Raw genomic sequence first — 13,793 nt, forward strand, 5'->3', positions numbered from 1 at the left:
CTCCCTACAGACCCTCCTGGTCTGTGTAACTGTGCATACCTTCTGGGTAGTTCTCCCTGCCCATCAGTGTGATGCCTGCTGTACTCTCCCTCCTCCCCTCCTCCTGATAACTTGACCTGTGTTTTTCCCAGAGCGGAAATGCATTCTGGCCCTGTTTGGCTGTGTTGTTTCATTGACAAACAGCACAGGGGACAGCCATGGGCCTTTCTTCTACCATAGCTGCTAATTTTAGACTGGGGCTTTTTTTTTTTTTTTTGCATTTTTTTTTCCTGTGCTCGAGTCTGTTTTAAACACAGTCAGAGAGAGACTGAAGGGCGCCAGGATATCCCGACACAGGAGAAGGAAATGCCTGCTATTACCTGTTATGCAAGCTGAACCTTGAAATCCCCAGTGCTGGGAGGGGAGAGGGGAGGAAAGCCAGAGTCAGAATGATTAACAAAACACTAATGAGAATGGCTGAAGAAGCTGTTGGATCAAGGAGTTCATCTGCCTGCCTGTGTTCCAAAGGTGTGAAGGGATGGATCTGGCAGCCTGTGACAGCTATGAAGACAGACATTGTGCTGTATGAGTCTGCAGAAATACTGCAGTGACTCCCCTGCCACATTCCCCATCCCCTTTGCAGTTACACCACACTCTCCTTCACCTTCATCAGGTGGTTTTCTGCCCTGCAGTTGGTAACACAATATTGACTTTATATCTCATTATCTTAATGGAAGTTTTATGTTTAAACAAATTCCTTCCTGATATCCAGAACAACTAGCTGAAGTCTTCTGGACTGCATACTTTTGAAAGAAGTGGGAAGCAGCAATATTGGACAAAACCATCAGAACAGGGGGATATAAAGCTTGTATTTGAAAGCACTTAGTCCATGCAAACAGGCCAAGAGAAATCCCTGTGAGGCTCTTCCCTGCTTCATCTGAAGGGTTACAAGCCAAGGTACTTTAGGTCAATGTAGCATTTGTGTGAGAAGAGCAGGTAATATTCAATAATGAATATCCTCAGATCTCACTAAAAATTTCTGAAGTCCTGGCTGGGTAATTTCTGTTTATTACACGTTCAAATGAAAGAACACCAGCACCAACCTCCTGTTTTTCCCTTTTCAAAATCCAAATGATCTGAAGAATTGTTCTACAATTTCTCATCCTGCCAGTAACTTCAGGAATTGTCTTGACTCATGTTCTCTCTGATTCCAATTTCTGTTTAATCACTACCTTTCATCCAGGAACATGCCAACAAGTGCTGAAGAGAATCACAATGATCACTGGTAGAATGAAATCTTGTGTTATGGGGGAAAGCTCAACCTATAATTTTCTTACTTTAGTCAACTGAAACATTCTGTGTGGGTTTCATTACAGTTTCTCATGGTCTGAACAAAAGTCCTTGTTGGTGGAGAAAACTAAGTGTACTAAGTATTACCTCCAAAGTCTATCACAAGCTTAAATCATAGAATCAACTGGGTTGGAAAAGACTTCCAAGATCATGAAGTCCAACCCTACCGTGGTTAATAGACCATGGCACTAAGTGCCACATCTTGTCTCTTGTCCTGCTGCTGGTTGCCTGGGAGAAGAGACCAATCCCCACCTGACTCCAACCTCCTGTCAGGGAGTTGCAGAGGGTGCTAAGGTCTCCCCTGAGCCTCCTCTTCTCCAGGCTGAACAGCCCCAGCTCCCTCAGCCTCTCCTCATGGCTCTTGTGCTCCAGTCCCTTCCCCAGCCTCGTTACTCTTCTCTAGACCTGCTCCAGCACCTCAATATCCCTCCTGAACTGAGGGGTCCAGAACTGAAGACAAAAATATCAACCATCTCTGATCCACTGGAGCTTGCAGTGGCTCCAGGCTCCATCGCTTCCTCACTCCTGCCACCTGCACAAGCATTTGACAGCCATTCAAAAAGGATGGACCTCTGACAGAAAATAAAGCCCCAGGAAGCAACGAGGAAGGAAAGAAGAGAGGAAACAGCACTGCTCCTGGGACAGCAGAGGGATTCACAGAGCTTCAGAGCTCCACAGCCTCACACCTCCCCGTTAACAGGAAAGTGAGCTGTTTGCTTTGGAAAAGGCTCCTGGTGAAAATGGAACCAGTGCTGTACGTGGAATTTTGTGTCAATGCGCAGAAATTTCCCTCTAGAGGGTTTGGGGGGTTCTGGTTTTTTCCAAGGAACTGTTACAAACTCCATGTGCCGAATATAGGATGACTAACATAGATGACAGCAGCTGGAAAGGAAAACCCATACTGACAGCACAGGGAAGAAAGAGCACTGCAGAGGATACTGAAATACTCCAAGCAGTAACCTGCCAGACAGGACTAGGCCTTGAGGGGCTCCAGCCATGTCCCAGTCTTGTACAGTGATGATTATCACAGACTTCGGAGTGAAATGTTAGAAACATAACAGGGAAAATCTGAGAGAGAATATCCCTTACATTAGATCTCATCTTGGTTTCTGAACACCCAAGACCTCAATAAACCTGGATCATAATGATAAACATTCTTGTCAGTCTGCTTGCAGCATTAAATTCTTTTCATACATCATTTCCCAAAGATTTAACAAGTTTCATGTTCCTACTGAGCTTGTCATTTACAGCCAAATAAATTACAGTCTCACCTCTCCTGAATCTCAGGCATTGCATTCCAGCTTTTCCCACTGTGTTTTCCCTGACAGTGTACTCTCTCCAGACCACTAAGGTGTCACAGGGAGGCTAAGCACACATATACTCACATTTCTGTGCTGTTAAAACTAGATCAAACAACTGTTGGACTATTCACCTTCTCTCTTCTTTCTGGGTCCAACAGAGTAGCTGATACTCAGAAAACCTCAGTGCAGAACAGAGCAGCACAGCAGCCACTGGAGAACATGGCTGAAGATATTCCTGATAACAATGTGATGCTGATTTCTCTATTACTTCCTTCCAATTTTCCTTCACAAAAGCCTCAAGCCACATCTGTTCTAAGATGAAATCTATGGAGCTGTAAACCTAATACTTCCTGAAAAGGAAGCAAATACATGAGATGCTGTAACCTCTGCACGTCCCTTTGGAGAGTTCCAACTGATGGAAGATGAGATGCTGTAAATAACCTCTGCACCTCCCTTTGGAGAGTTCCAACTGATGGAAAGTAGGATTTGGTGCCTTGCACTAAATCTCCCAACAGGTTAAAGACAGGGACTGATAAACTCAGAGAACACAAGTGGAAAGCCCTTGTAATTCAAAAAAGTGAAGAACCAGAGGGTCTTACTGTCCCTGAGAATCTGTGCTCCGATGAGATGCTGTAAATAACCTCTGCACCTCCCTTTGGAGAGTTCCAACTGATGGAAAGTAGGATTTGGTGCCTTGCACTAAATCTCCCAACAGGTTAAAGACAGGGACTGATAAACTCAGAGAACACAAGTGGAAAGCCCTTGTAATTCAAAAAAGTGAAGAACCAGAGGGTCTTACTGTCCCTGAGAATCTGTGCTCCTCATGTTTCATTCTAAGAGATGTTATCTGCTACCCAAAGCCTTGGAAGGAAATTTTACATTAGTTTTTTTAACTTATAAAGAAACTAAAAGAAAAGTTTTTTGCTCCTTAACAATGTACAACTGAAACCTCAAAGGTCACTTGAGTCCCTGTGGCATTAGAAACCAAAGCATCCTCAAACCTGGTGCTACAATGAAGAGCACTGAGGCCCCACATTTGCCTTACACTATCACAACACCTTTTTGTGCTAAGCTGACAGAGGAAAAGGTGTTAATTAATTAATCATTTGCAGGAGTCCCATAGCAATCACTCTGGGAATCTATCTCACCTTGACAAATACAGTTGAGCTCCTACAAGCAGCTCATTCAGATGTGTGACTCATTACAGCTAAATCATTCCCTGTGAAACTTGATGGGCTACAGAGAAAAGGAGTGAAACATTTCCCTTCCCTGTTTGCAGTTCTGCAGCACAAGTGTGGGTGGTGAATTCTCAACAGTCTGGCTGCTCTATTTTCCTTCTTCTCCCTTTTCCTGGCAGCAAAAGTCATCCTATAGGACAAGCTGTAAAGAGGATCTTACCTCCCAATATAGACTTTCTAGCAACCCAGAAAAAAAACATACTGTGGATTTCTTCAACTGCACTATCAGTGCACTAACAGAAAGGAAGAATGAAAATCAAGGGGTGTCTGAAAAACCAACAAACTATCACAGAAGTAAAAAAGTGACTATGAGAGTTCTTTTAAAACGCTAAAATTTCACAACTGGCTTGCAGCCAGCTCCAGTCAAACAGGAAATCCAGCACACAGATCTGAAATGTAAGTTCAAAAAGTAACATTCTCCCAGCCCACCCCCACTACCACAGTCAATACTGTCCCAACCAAAAGTCTTCCGAGTGACTCCGTTATCTGCTTCCTTCCCCAGCGGAAAAGCCCCCCCGGCCTGGCTTGTTTTGCTAGGGATGGGAAACAACCAGAGATAAACAGCAGCTCTATGGGAAAATAAAGCACTTCAAGTAATCTCATCAGGATTTCGAGTGAAGATGTGGCCTCTGTGCAGACTTGAGACAATGCACAATAAAATGGGCTGAGACTGACTGATATACTTAATGAAATTAGTTCAGGGAAACTCAGCCATGCATCTCCTGGTGTTGTCATCACTACAAAACAGAAATGAAATGAAACCAGATCCAAATGTTTAGTATTTTCATAACTAAATTTAAAGAAACATGTCCCTTCTGCAGCCCTCCTCAACCTGCATTGCCTTGGGGGATGTATTGAGGACTAGAGGGAACGGCCATAAAATGACACAGGGGAGATTGAGATTAGATGTTAGGAAAAAAATTTTCCCTGTTAGGCTGTTCAGGCACTGGAATAGGTTTGCCCAGGGAGGTGGTGGAGTCACCATCCCTGGAGGTGTTGAAGAGGCACCTGGAGGATATGGTTTAGGGTTTAGGGGTTGCAGCAGTGACAGGTTAAGGATTGGACTTGGTGATCTTAGAGACTTCCTCCAACTTTGATGGTTCTCTGATCCTATGGTTCTATGTATATTATGAGCTCAAGGAGCCTGGTGGCAAGGGGAGCAATTTTCTGGTTATTTTTAGCAGAGTTGCCTATAGGAAATGGTCTGGGAAGCTAACTGCCTCCCTCCAGCTGTTTGATTGGGATACTGAGACTGAATTCAGACATTATTGCTAATATCTATCTAACAAGGAAAACATCACCACAGTCGGTTCCAGTCCTGGAGCCTATTCTTAACACAAGGTTAATTTTTATAGAGGTACTTCTAACTATTATAGGGCACAAATAAGTGAACTGGATGTGTTTGCCCAGTCATTTAGAGAACAGACTCAATGTTCCACCCCAGTTCTTGGCTGGTGTACAACCAGACCCCTCTAAGGGCTCTAAGGACAAGGAAAACCTATGTAGTACATTGGAACACTTTGCTTCAGGAAGTCTAATTTTGATTAAGCTGTTACAGACAGATTTATCCAAGCAGACTTTGGGGTTTTCACACATCATCATCTTTACAAAAGCAGCATTCATCCAAATTTAAATCTCACCATCCTACGCAAACTCAGTCTTTTTGGATCTGCATGATTTCTTCACCCTTTGCTCTGGACTTCCTATATTTATAATTACAATGAAATTATTAATCAGGTCACACTAATGTGAAACAAGAATGTGGGAAAATAATGTTCCCAGTGACATTTCTATTCTGGAGCTGACACTGGCAGAACTGTAAAATGAATTGTGCAAACTCCACAGGAACACACTTCCACCTCTCCCACCTCTGTCATGTGTTTCTCTCTTCTGAAATGTCAGTTCCTGTCTAGCCTGCAGCAAAGGATTCTAAACAGAGACTCCATTTTCGCTCAGGAGCTCTGGCAACTGGCTTCTGCCATCTGCCAAGTTGGACAGCTCTCAACCCAGCTCCCCATCCTGCTCAGCCCCTGGCACAGAACTGGGAAAGGAGAGCCCCTTGCATGACTGGCTGCTCATCTGAGCAGGGTTCAGGTAAAGGGCCTGTGAAGGGAAATAGTCCTACCACCATCAATAGTTTTATTTTGGAAGCTGTAAGGAAGCCTTAGTGCTTTTCCCTGGTGGATAATTGCTTCATTGGGTGGAGCAAGGAGATGTGTACCCATTTAGGACAGTAGTTGGGCCATAGAGGATACATAAGCAAGCAAGAAAAAGCTAAGTTATTTCATTAAAAGCTGTAGTTTTGGAAAAAAAAAAATCAAGACTGAAGCTTAATTTGTAAAAAAAACAAATTCGTAATTTTTTCTAGCTCTGCTGTAACTCAGTGTTTTTTTGAACAGGAGCCAAGAAGCAACTTTCAAACCTGTGTATTGGAAATAATACTGGATGACCACCTATGTGTTGGGATCCCAGCTCCAACCTGCTAACCTGGAAATGCCCTCCTGAGCATGCAGACTCTGTCTGGGAGCACCAGCAAACAATTACTGTATGGACCAGTCATTTCTGCAACTTAATGTGCTCCATGTAGCCTGCACATTTTTCCCAGATGAAACTTGGTCATTTGTAACTCAGCTGAGCCACTAAATAACTACCAGACTTCCTGACAAAATCAAGGAGTTATTAATTGCTGTCCTTACAACTGGGTTGACAGCCTCAATCCCACCCAGGGTATGTCAGGCCTTTTTCACAGCAGAGTGGGGAAAGAGCAGCAAAGAGCTAATTCTCCCATAAGAACCTATTTCCTCCTGAAGTATCCTAATGCAGAGATGCCTCACTCCAAACCCTCTCTGGACATGGCAGCTGTGGGACAGTGTTATCTCAGGAAGAGAAGGTGCAGCAAGCAACTGAGTTACAAACCACCTTTTAGGTAGACAGGAGAGCCAAGGATGCCAGACATCTCCTGAAGGAATACTCACTCAGTGCTTGGATTACGAGGAGGAGGTTTCAGCCTTCCCATTACTGGAAAGTGCTTGGATTATGAGGAGGAGGTTTCAGCCTTGATTACTCAGTGCTTGGATTATGAGGAGGAGGTTTCAGCCTTCCCATTACTGACTCTCAGAACAGCACATGTGTCAAGCCTTTAAGTAGTGATTGGGGCTTTTATTCTTCTATTTGTATTTCATTTTTTTAATCTGTATCTAACTTTTACCTTTTCCATCCTCACTGCAGAAATTCAAGAGAAGAACTCATGACAAATAACTCTCCCATTCTTCTTGCAGGTTTTGTTCTGGTTATCGGATTGGTGACATTCTACCGCATTGGGCCGTACACCAACCTCTCCTGGTCCTGCTACCTGAACATTGGAGCCTGCCTTTTGGCCACGCTGGCAGCTGCCATCCTCATCTGGAACATCCTCCACAGGCGTGAGGACTGCATGGCACCGCGGGTCATCGTCATCAGCCGCACCCTGACCGCTCGCTTCCGCCGCGGCCTGGACAACGACTACGTGGAGTCACCGTGCTGAAAGAGTGGACTGGAAAGGGGAAAGATCTCCAAGGAGATCTGCATTGGAGATGTTTTTCTATAAATATATGCTATAATTTAAAATCAAGGGTTGAAAGACATCACAACGCTCGCTCGCTCTTGTGGGCAGAGGCCCTCAATTATTCTTTGGATGGGCTCCGTCTATATACATATGTATAAAACACAATGTTATCTATGTTATATTATATTGCCCTCTCCCTCTGCTGTACAGCACAGAATGCTGGACTGTCAGAATCCTGACAGAGCATCACAGCTGCATGGCAGCAGGGTCAGCTGGAGCAGACACCCAGTGTGTGCAATGAGAATACAGGAAAGAGGGAACCAAACGTGTTTTCTCTGTCTGCATCGAGTTCTCCTGCTCCCTAATAATAATGTAGAAAGCTATAGGAGCCCAGTGACAATAGCTTTGGAATTAACAGGCAATCTGAGAACGCAGAAAATTCACTATAAAGTGATGAGTTTAACAGCTGTTTAAAAGTCATGACTCTCTAGTCCTTTCATCCACCTCTCTACAAGGAATGGATTCCCATTAGCTGCAGCACCTGCTTCCCATCCCCAGCTCAGCCCAGAGAGTAAAAAGCAAAAGCAACTTGAACCATTCGAATGTAAAGAAAGGGAATGCAGAAGAACTAAGTTGCTTTTTTTTTTTCCTTCAGACACGTCTTTTGTATCCTGAGACAAAGGTTTGGTTTGTCCTGTGTGCAAACAGACATTAAAAATGAGAAGGGTACACAGCTAGAACAGGCCACACATGCTGCTGAAAAACCTACTTCAGTGTTGCACTGAGGGCAAGTATCTACAGGAAGTTACCTGGACTCCCTAATAATCACAGAGAGAATTAACTTACGTTGTTGGGATCTGTTATTAACAGGAGATATTTCAGTCCTTCCCAGCTAGCTTTACCATTTGCTGTGACACTTGAGTGCTGTGTCAGGACACCCAGCTCTGCCCAGCAATGTTCAGAGACACATAACACAGGGAATATTGAGGAACAGAGCTGCCACTCAAGCCCCCAGACTGGAGAATAAGACACAGGATTTCACCACGAGACTTAAAAATTACCTGCCTGGTAACTTAATATCACAGAATCATAGAATTAAAGGTTGGAATGGACCTTACAGATCATCTAGTCCCAACCCTCTGCCCTGGGCAGGGACACCTCCTCAATAGAAGAGGGTGGGCAACCTGTGCCAGTGTCTCACCACCCTTAGAATAAAAAACATTTTTCTCACATCCAACCTAGACTTCCCCTCCTTCAATTTGAACCCATTACCTCTTGTCCTATCATTGCAGTTCCTAACACAGAGTCCCTCTCCAGCTGTGGTAATGAAGTTTAAAAAAATAACACCTTTGGAATTAAGCATACTGTTGATAAGCCTGACCCCCATGGCTCACCAAAGCCATGTGCATATCATTATCAGGAAGAAAACCAACATGTCACAAACTATGATGCAGAAATACTTGGGATACAGGAACCAGAGGCAACGACAGGTATTTAGAAGCTCTCAGGATGCTGCTCTGAGTACAGTTAGTAATAGGTTTAAGGGCCCATGAGCTGTGAATGTTACAGATTCCTAGGACTGTTGTGTTGCTCCCAGCTGAGTACATTGCTTTGCTTCTTCTATTCCCACATGTTGTTAAAATGTGATCATCAAGCTGGCTCTTGAGTTCTGTCCTGCACTCAGTTTGGATGTCATAAGAAACTCAACCCCAACTGCTGCTCTGCACCACGTTCCAAGTGAACAACACTCTGCAGACACTGATGCTCTAGACCAGCTGCACTGCTCTAGACTATCAGGGTAAATACCATAAGGCTGACAAAGAGTTTCTTCTAGCAGTAGGTTTGTAAAAACCAACTAAGATTAGTATTCATTTGCCTGCATTACGCTTTCTGGAAGAAACAGAATTCTAGAAATAATATGCTATGATTCATTGCAGGGTTTTTAAAAATAAAATATTGGAGTATTTAAGAGACATTATATTATTTCTTCTAATATTGCAATATCCATATTATAATAATGTACATTTAAATTTAAAAGTGGTTGGTAAATCTGTAATACTCAGTATTACTGTGATTATTTTAGATGTATAAATAAAGTTGTGAATGTTCATTTTCTTCTAGTGATAAGGTGAGATTTTTGCCATTCAGACATAGGATAAGGTTACTGGTTATCAGTCATTCTTTCCTGTTTAGCAAAGAAGTATCCACAGAGCTTGCAATGTCTTGTAGACAAAGGAGAAGCAGAGAATGCATTAAAATGCCTGTAGGATAAAGATGTTTCATCTTGTTAAGAATGAAATCAGAGGGAAAAGGTAAGGAGAATTTAGGAGGATATTGAAAAGTTGCTCTGAAGACTCCACACAGTCTTCTCTTCTCCAGGCTGAACAGCCCCAACTCCCTCAGCCTGTCCTCATAGGGGAGATGCTCCAATCCTCTTAGCAACTTCACACAAATTTTTAACAAAAATAAACTGTATCCATAAAGAAACACACACAAATAGTTCTGATACCTCTTTATCAGCCTGATGGATTTGAAGGCCTCATCCATGTCTCCAGCAGTCAGATAGAAGCTGAAGTTCAGCATAGCATCCCGGGTGGTCTTGTCACAGTCTCCCAGTCCAGTGAAGTCTCTCAAGGGTCTCCTTGCAACCATAGAGACTGTTGCTGAGCCAGACTCTGCTGCTCCCTTCTCAGCCTCTCCCAGCTGAAAGGAGAAGGTTGTCAGTTAGGGATAAAGCAGGTTGAAACTTACTCCTTTGTACATGTGTGGGTCCAGAGAAGATAACAAGGCTGGTGAAGGGACTGGCGCACAAGAGCCATGAGGAGAGGCTGAGGGAGCTGGGGCTGGTCAGCCTGGAGAAGAGGAGGCTCAGGGGAGACCTTAGCACCCTCTGCAACTCCCTGACAGGAGGTTGGAGTCAGGTGGGGGTTGGTCTCTCCTCCCAGGCAACCAGCAGCAGGACAAGAGGGCACAGACTCAAGCTCTGCCAGGAGAGGGTTAGGTTGGATATTAGGAAGAGATTTTTTACAGAGAGAGTGATCAGACATTGCAATGGGCTGCCCAGGGAGGTGGTGGAGGTTTTCAAGATGAGACTGGATGTGGCACTTAGTGCCATGGTCTAATAACCACGGTAGGGTTGGACTCGATCTTGGAGGTCTTTTCCAAACTGGTTGATAAAGCTCCAATGTGTTTGACTAGAACTTGGAAAATTTCTGGAACCAGGACAGTAAAGACATGATAGAGAATAAGGAGAAACCCTGGAATAAAACTTGGTCAAAACAGGCTTGTTGCACCAGCTGGATTTGCTGTTGTTAAAGCAGACTCCATGTATGTACTAGATCAGGCCAAAAGGAATCATTATGTACCAAGGGATTAGACACAAAGAGACAGCAACCTACTGGGGAAGCAAATGAAAATAGGAGAGAGGAGCAGAAAATTAAGGAAGCAGCGCAAAACAGTGCAGATACTTACAGGTTTATAGACACATCCCCTCCGAAAACACAACTAATGGCAGCAATAATCCATACAGAGTTGGCAAAAAAAGAAAGACATAATATCAAAGTAAAATAGCATGAGACATGATGGGGAAGTGTTAAAAGAAAGATAAAATGCAGCATGTCACCTTTGGCCTTTCAAATTAGGGGAAAAGGAAAGTGAACCAGTGCAGCTCTGAAAGCTCCACATGCAGAGGGAAGGTGACAACAGGCAGTGCTTGGAAGGGATGAATTGCAAAGTGCTGCTCTGAACCTGAACACATTAAGCAGCACATTCTCCCTGTTTAACGCTGCTCCTAAAACACATGAAATTAGGTTTACATGATCCAACTGGTCTTATTCAGAAGATTGAGAGGATTAGAAGTCTCATCAATATGAATTTCCTGCAGATTTTATAAAACTAAATGCCTTAGCAGAATAGACAGGCTCTGTTACACTCCTATAAGACAGGAACAGAGCAAATCATCATCCTCACAGGCACCAGGAAATTCAGGTTAGAGCTTCACCAGAAACCAATCTGTAGGTAACACTGCAGCTGCCCCAGCATGGAATTAGGCAGGATATTATTTACCTGACATGCAAACAATTTTGCACAGTGACTACATAAAGCATTTTTTGCACATCCCTTTTTCAGTAGCATTCCCTGCTAATTCCTGTTTCTTGTACATCACATTCAGTTTGTAATACCCACACAAAGCCAACTCACCACAAATTCCACAATCCTGCCAAGTTCACCTGCATTAGAACCATCTCCATTTCATTTCTCCATGTGGTGCAGCCAGAAATTTGATCCCTATGGAGTGGAAAGTCTGGACTTCTGGGAAGGAATTGTGAAAGATTTCCTCACCTTTTTTGCAAAGTAATAATGTGGCACCTCTATGCCCAGCAGAACCTGGTAGGATGAAGGCAGTGGAAAGCTGTCCTGCAGCAAAAGGCCATGCTCTTCAGTGCTGAAGAATGATATGATCCAAACATCCATCTGGAAAAGGAAGCAAAGCATTGTTTTGTTTTTATGCTGCAATATCCTTCTTTCTTTTTGTTTCTATTTTCCATATTCACTTGGCAGAAGCTTCTCTTGAAAATAATATGACATATACAGCCCCACACACAGCTGGGGAGGGCAAAGCCACATGTTTCCTCCCTAGTGTGAGCAGTCAGGGACTCTCTCTGCCTTACAGACTGGTCCTCCTGCACAGGGACCTCCACCTCTCCTCCCAGCAACCAGGTTTACATGATCCAACTGGTCTTATTCAGAAAATTTAGAGGATTAGAAGTTTCATTAATATCAATTTCACCATGAAGAGGGAAGCTCCTGGCCACACACTGCTGCTGCTCCAGGCATCTCTAACAGGTCTGGCCCAGGGCAAATAAACAGAATCACAGACTATGTTGGGTTGGAAGGACCTTAAAGGTCCTGGGAGCTGCTGCCCAGTGCCAGCCTGAGGCACAGCCACCAAACACAGGGGTTCACTGCTCATTTTTGTGCCAGATAATGTATGCTGCCCACCCTCACATCCTTAATGAAGCACCAAGGATTTATTACTTGGACAGGCAGAACTCCATGTAAAGCAAGACAAAAGAAATGGAGAAGAACATACTGTGCTCTCAGTTGGATTTTTCTTTGGGTCTGGAGACTGGAGGCCTGTTTCAGGAACTGCTTCACATACAAAAAGTCTTGGTTCACTCTGATCCCAGAAATGGCAATGAGGGATGTGACTGTGCAACTCTGGATACTCCACTACAGACCTACCCAGAGACAAGACAAAATGTAGACAGGGAGACAAAATAATTCCAGTCCATTCAGTCCATGAATGTAAACAAAGCAGTAGCCAAGGGACCACTCTCAGAGGATGCTCAGTTATTTATACTCTGCACTATACCATTACACAGATGTATCTTACTACCTCCTAACAATTTACATATGGCAGTGGCACTTTAGGTTTGGGCAGTGTACACTGACCTTGGCTACAGGACATAAAGCATTTGTGTGGAAAAAAGCTGGTACTGCCATAAACACAAATAGGCACCCATAAGGTACCTCCCATGAGAGTCCAGGACCTACAGAAACACTGGAACATTCTTCAAAGGATCCTCCCCAGTGGCTGTTGCTGGTGTAGGTGCTGAAACACAGAGGATACATCTGCCCTGTCTTAGAATCATGGAATCATTAAGGTTGGAAAGGGCCTCTAAAACCATCAAGCCCAACCTGTCAACCCACCACCACTAACCACATCCCCAGGTGCCACATCCACACCTTTCTGAACATCTCCATGGATAGTGACTCCCCCACTGCCCTGAGCAGCCTGTTCCAATGCCTGACAATTCTTTCCTTGAAGAAATTTTCCCTAGTATCCAAACTAAACCTCCCCTGACACAACTTGAGGCCATTTCCACTCATCCTGTCACTTGTTACCTGGGAGAAGAGACCAACCTCACACACAGGTGGCTACTGCGTGTGAGGAATGCCAAGGCACAGTGGAACAGCATGTTAAGGACAAGGAAAACCTCTGCAGCCTTGTGACAGCACTTTAAATAACAAACATCTAACTGCCTCCTTTGGGCATTTATCTACTACTTCAGTGCCAGCCATGCCAAGGCTCCAGGCACACAGACTATTTTAGGATTCTCCTGAAAAAATACAGAATATTGAGGTGTCAAAGGTTTTCAAGAGAAACCAAAGACATCATTAAAACATTTTCTCATTTGCTGTCACTACTGAAGGGTTTGGAGTAGAGCTGCAAGGCAAATTAAAAGAGAGTTCAAAGAGGTGAAGAAATACCCAAAGTTCTCTCCCTGTCACAGAACTCAAAATAAAAATCTTGCAAACTGGAAAACAGTATTTGTGAAAAAGAAACTGAAAGTGTTTAGATTTTGTCTCAGGAGGAGG

General features: G+C 43.8%; 2 protein-coding genes across 2 annotated transcripts in view; one reads left to right on the forward strand and one right to left on the reverse strand.

Moving 5' to 3' along the window:
- Nucleotides 1–7,096: 7,096 nt before the first annotated feature.
- On the forward strand, nucleotides 7,097–7,391 carry LOC103798360 (transmembrane protein 204-like; the record flags this gene model as incomplete). Its single annotated transcript, XM_009070615.1, has 1 exon — nucleotides 7,097–7,391. A coding segment is annotated over one exon (295 nt), but the record flags the coding sequence as incomplete, so codon positions are not given.
- Nucleotides 7,392–8,415: 1,024 nt separating this feature from the next.
- LOC103798361 (intraflagellar transport protein 140 homolog) overlaps nucleotides 8,416–13,793 on the reverse strand; it is a 20,017-nt gene continuing 14,639 nt past the window's right edge. The window contains exons 15-18 of the mRNA XM_009070616.1: nucleotides 12,505–12,652; nucleotides 11,754–11,885; nucleotides 9,922–10,115; nucleotides 8,416–8,428 (exon numbers count right to left, since the gene is read on the reverse strand). Coding sequence (XP_009068864.1) covers nucleotides 8,416–8,428; nucleotides 9,922–10,115; nucleotides 11,754–11,885; nucleotides 12,505–12,652 — 487 coding nt within the window. The remainder of the gene's footprint in view (nucleotides 8,429–9,921; nucleotides 10,116–11,753; nucleotides 11,886–12,504; nucleotides 12,653–13,793) is intronic.

The sequence above is a fragment of the Acanthisitta chloris genome, unplaced genomic scaffold (assembly GCF_000695815.1).
Source record: "Acanthisitta chloris isolate BGI_N310 unplaced genomic scaffold, ASM69581v1 scaffold21122, whole genome shotgun sequence".
In the NCBI taxonomy this organism is placed as follows: Eukaryota; Metazoa; Chordata; class Aves; order Passeriformes; family Acanthisittidae; genus Acanthisitta; species Acanthisitta chloris.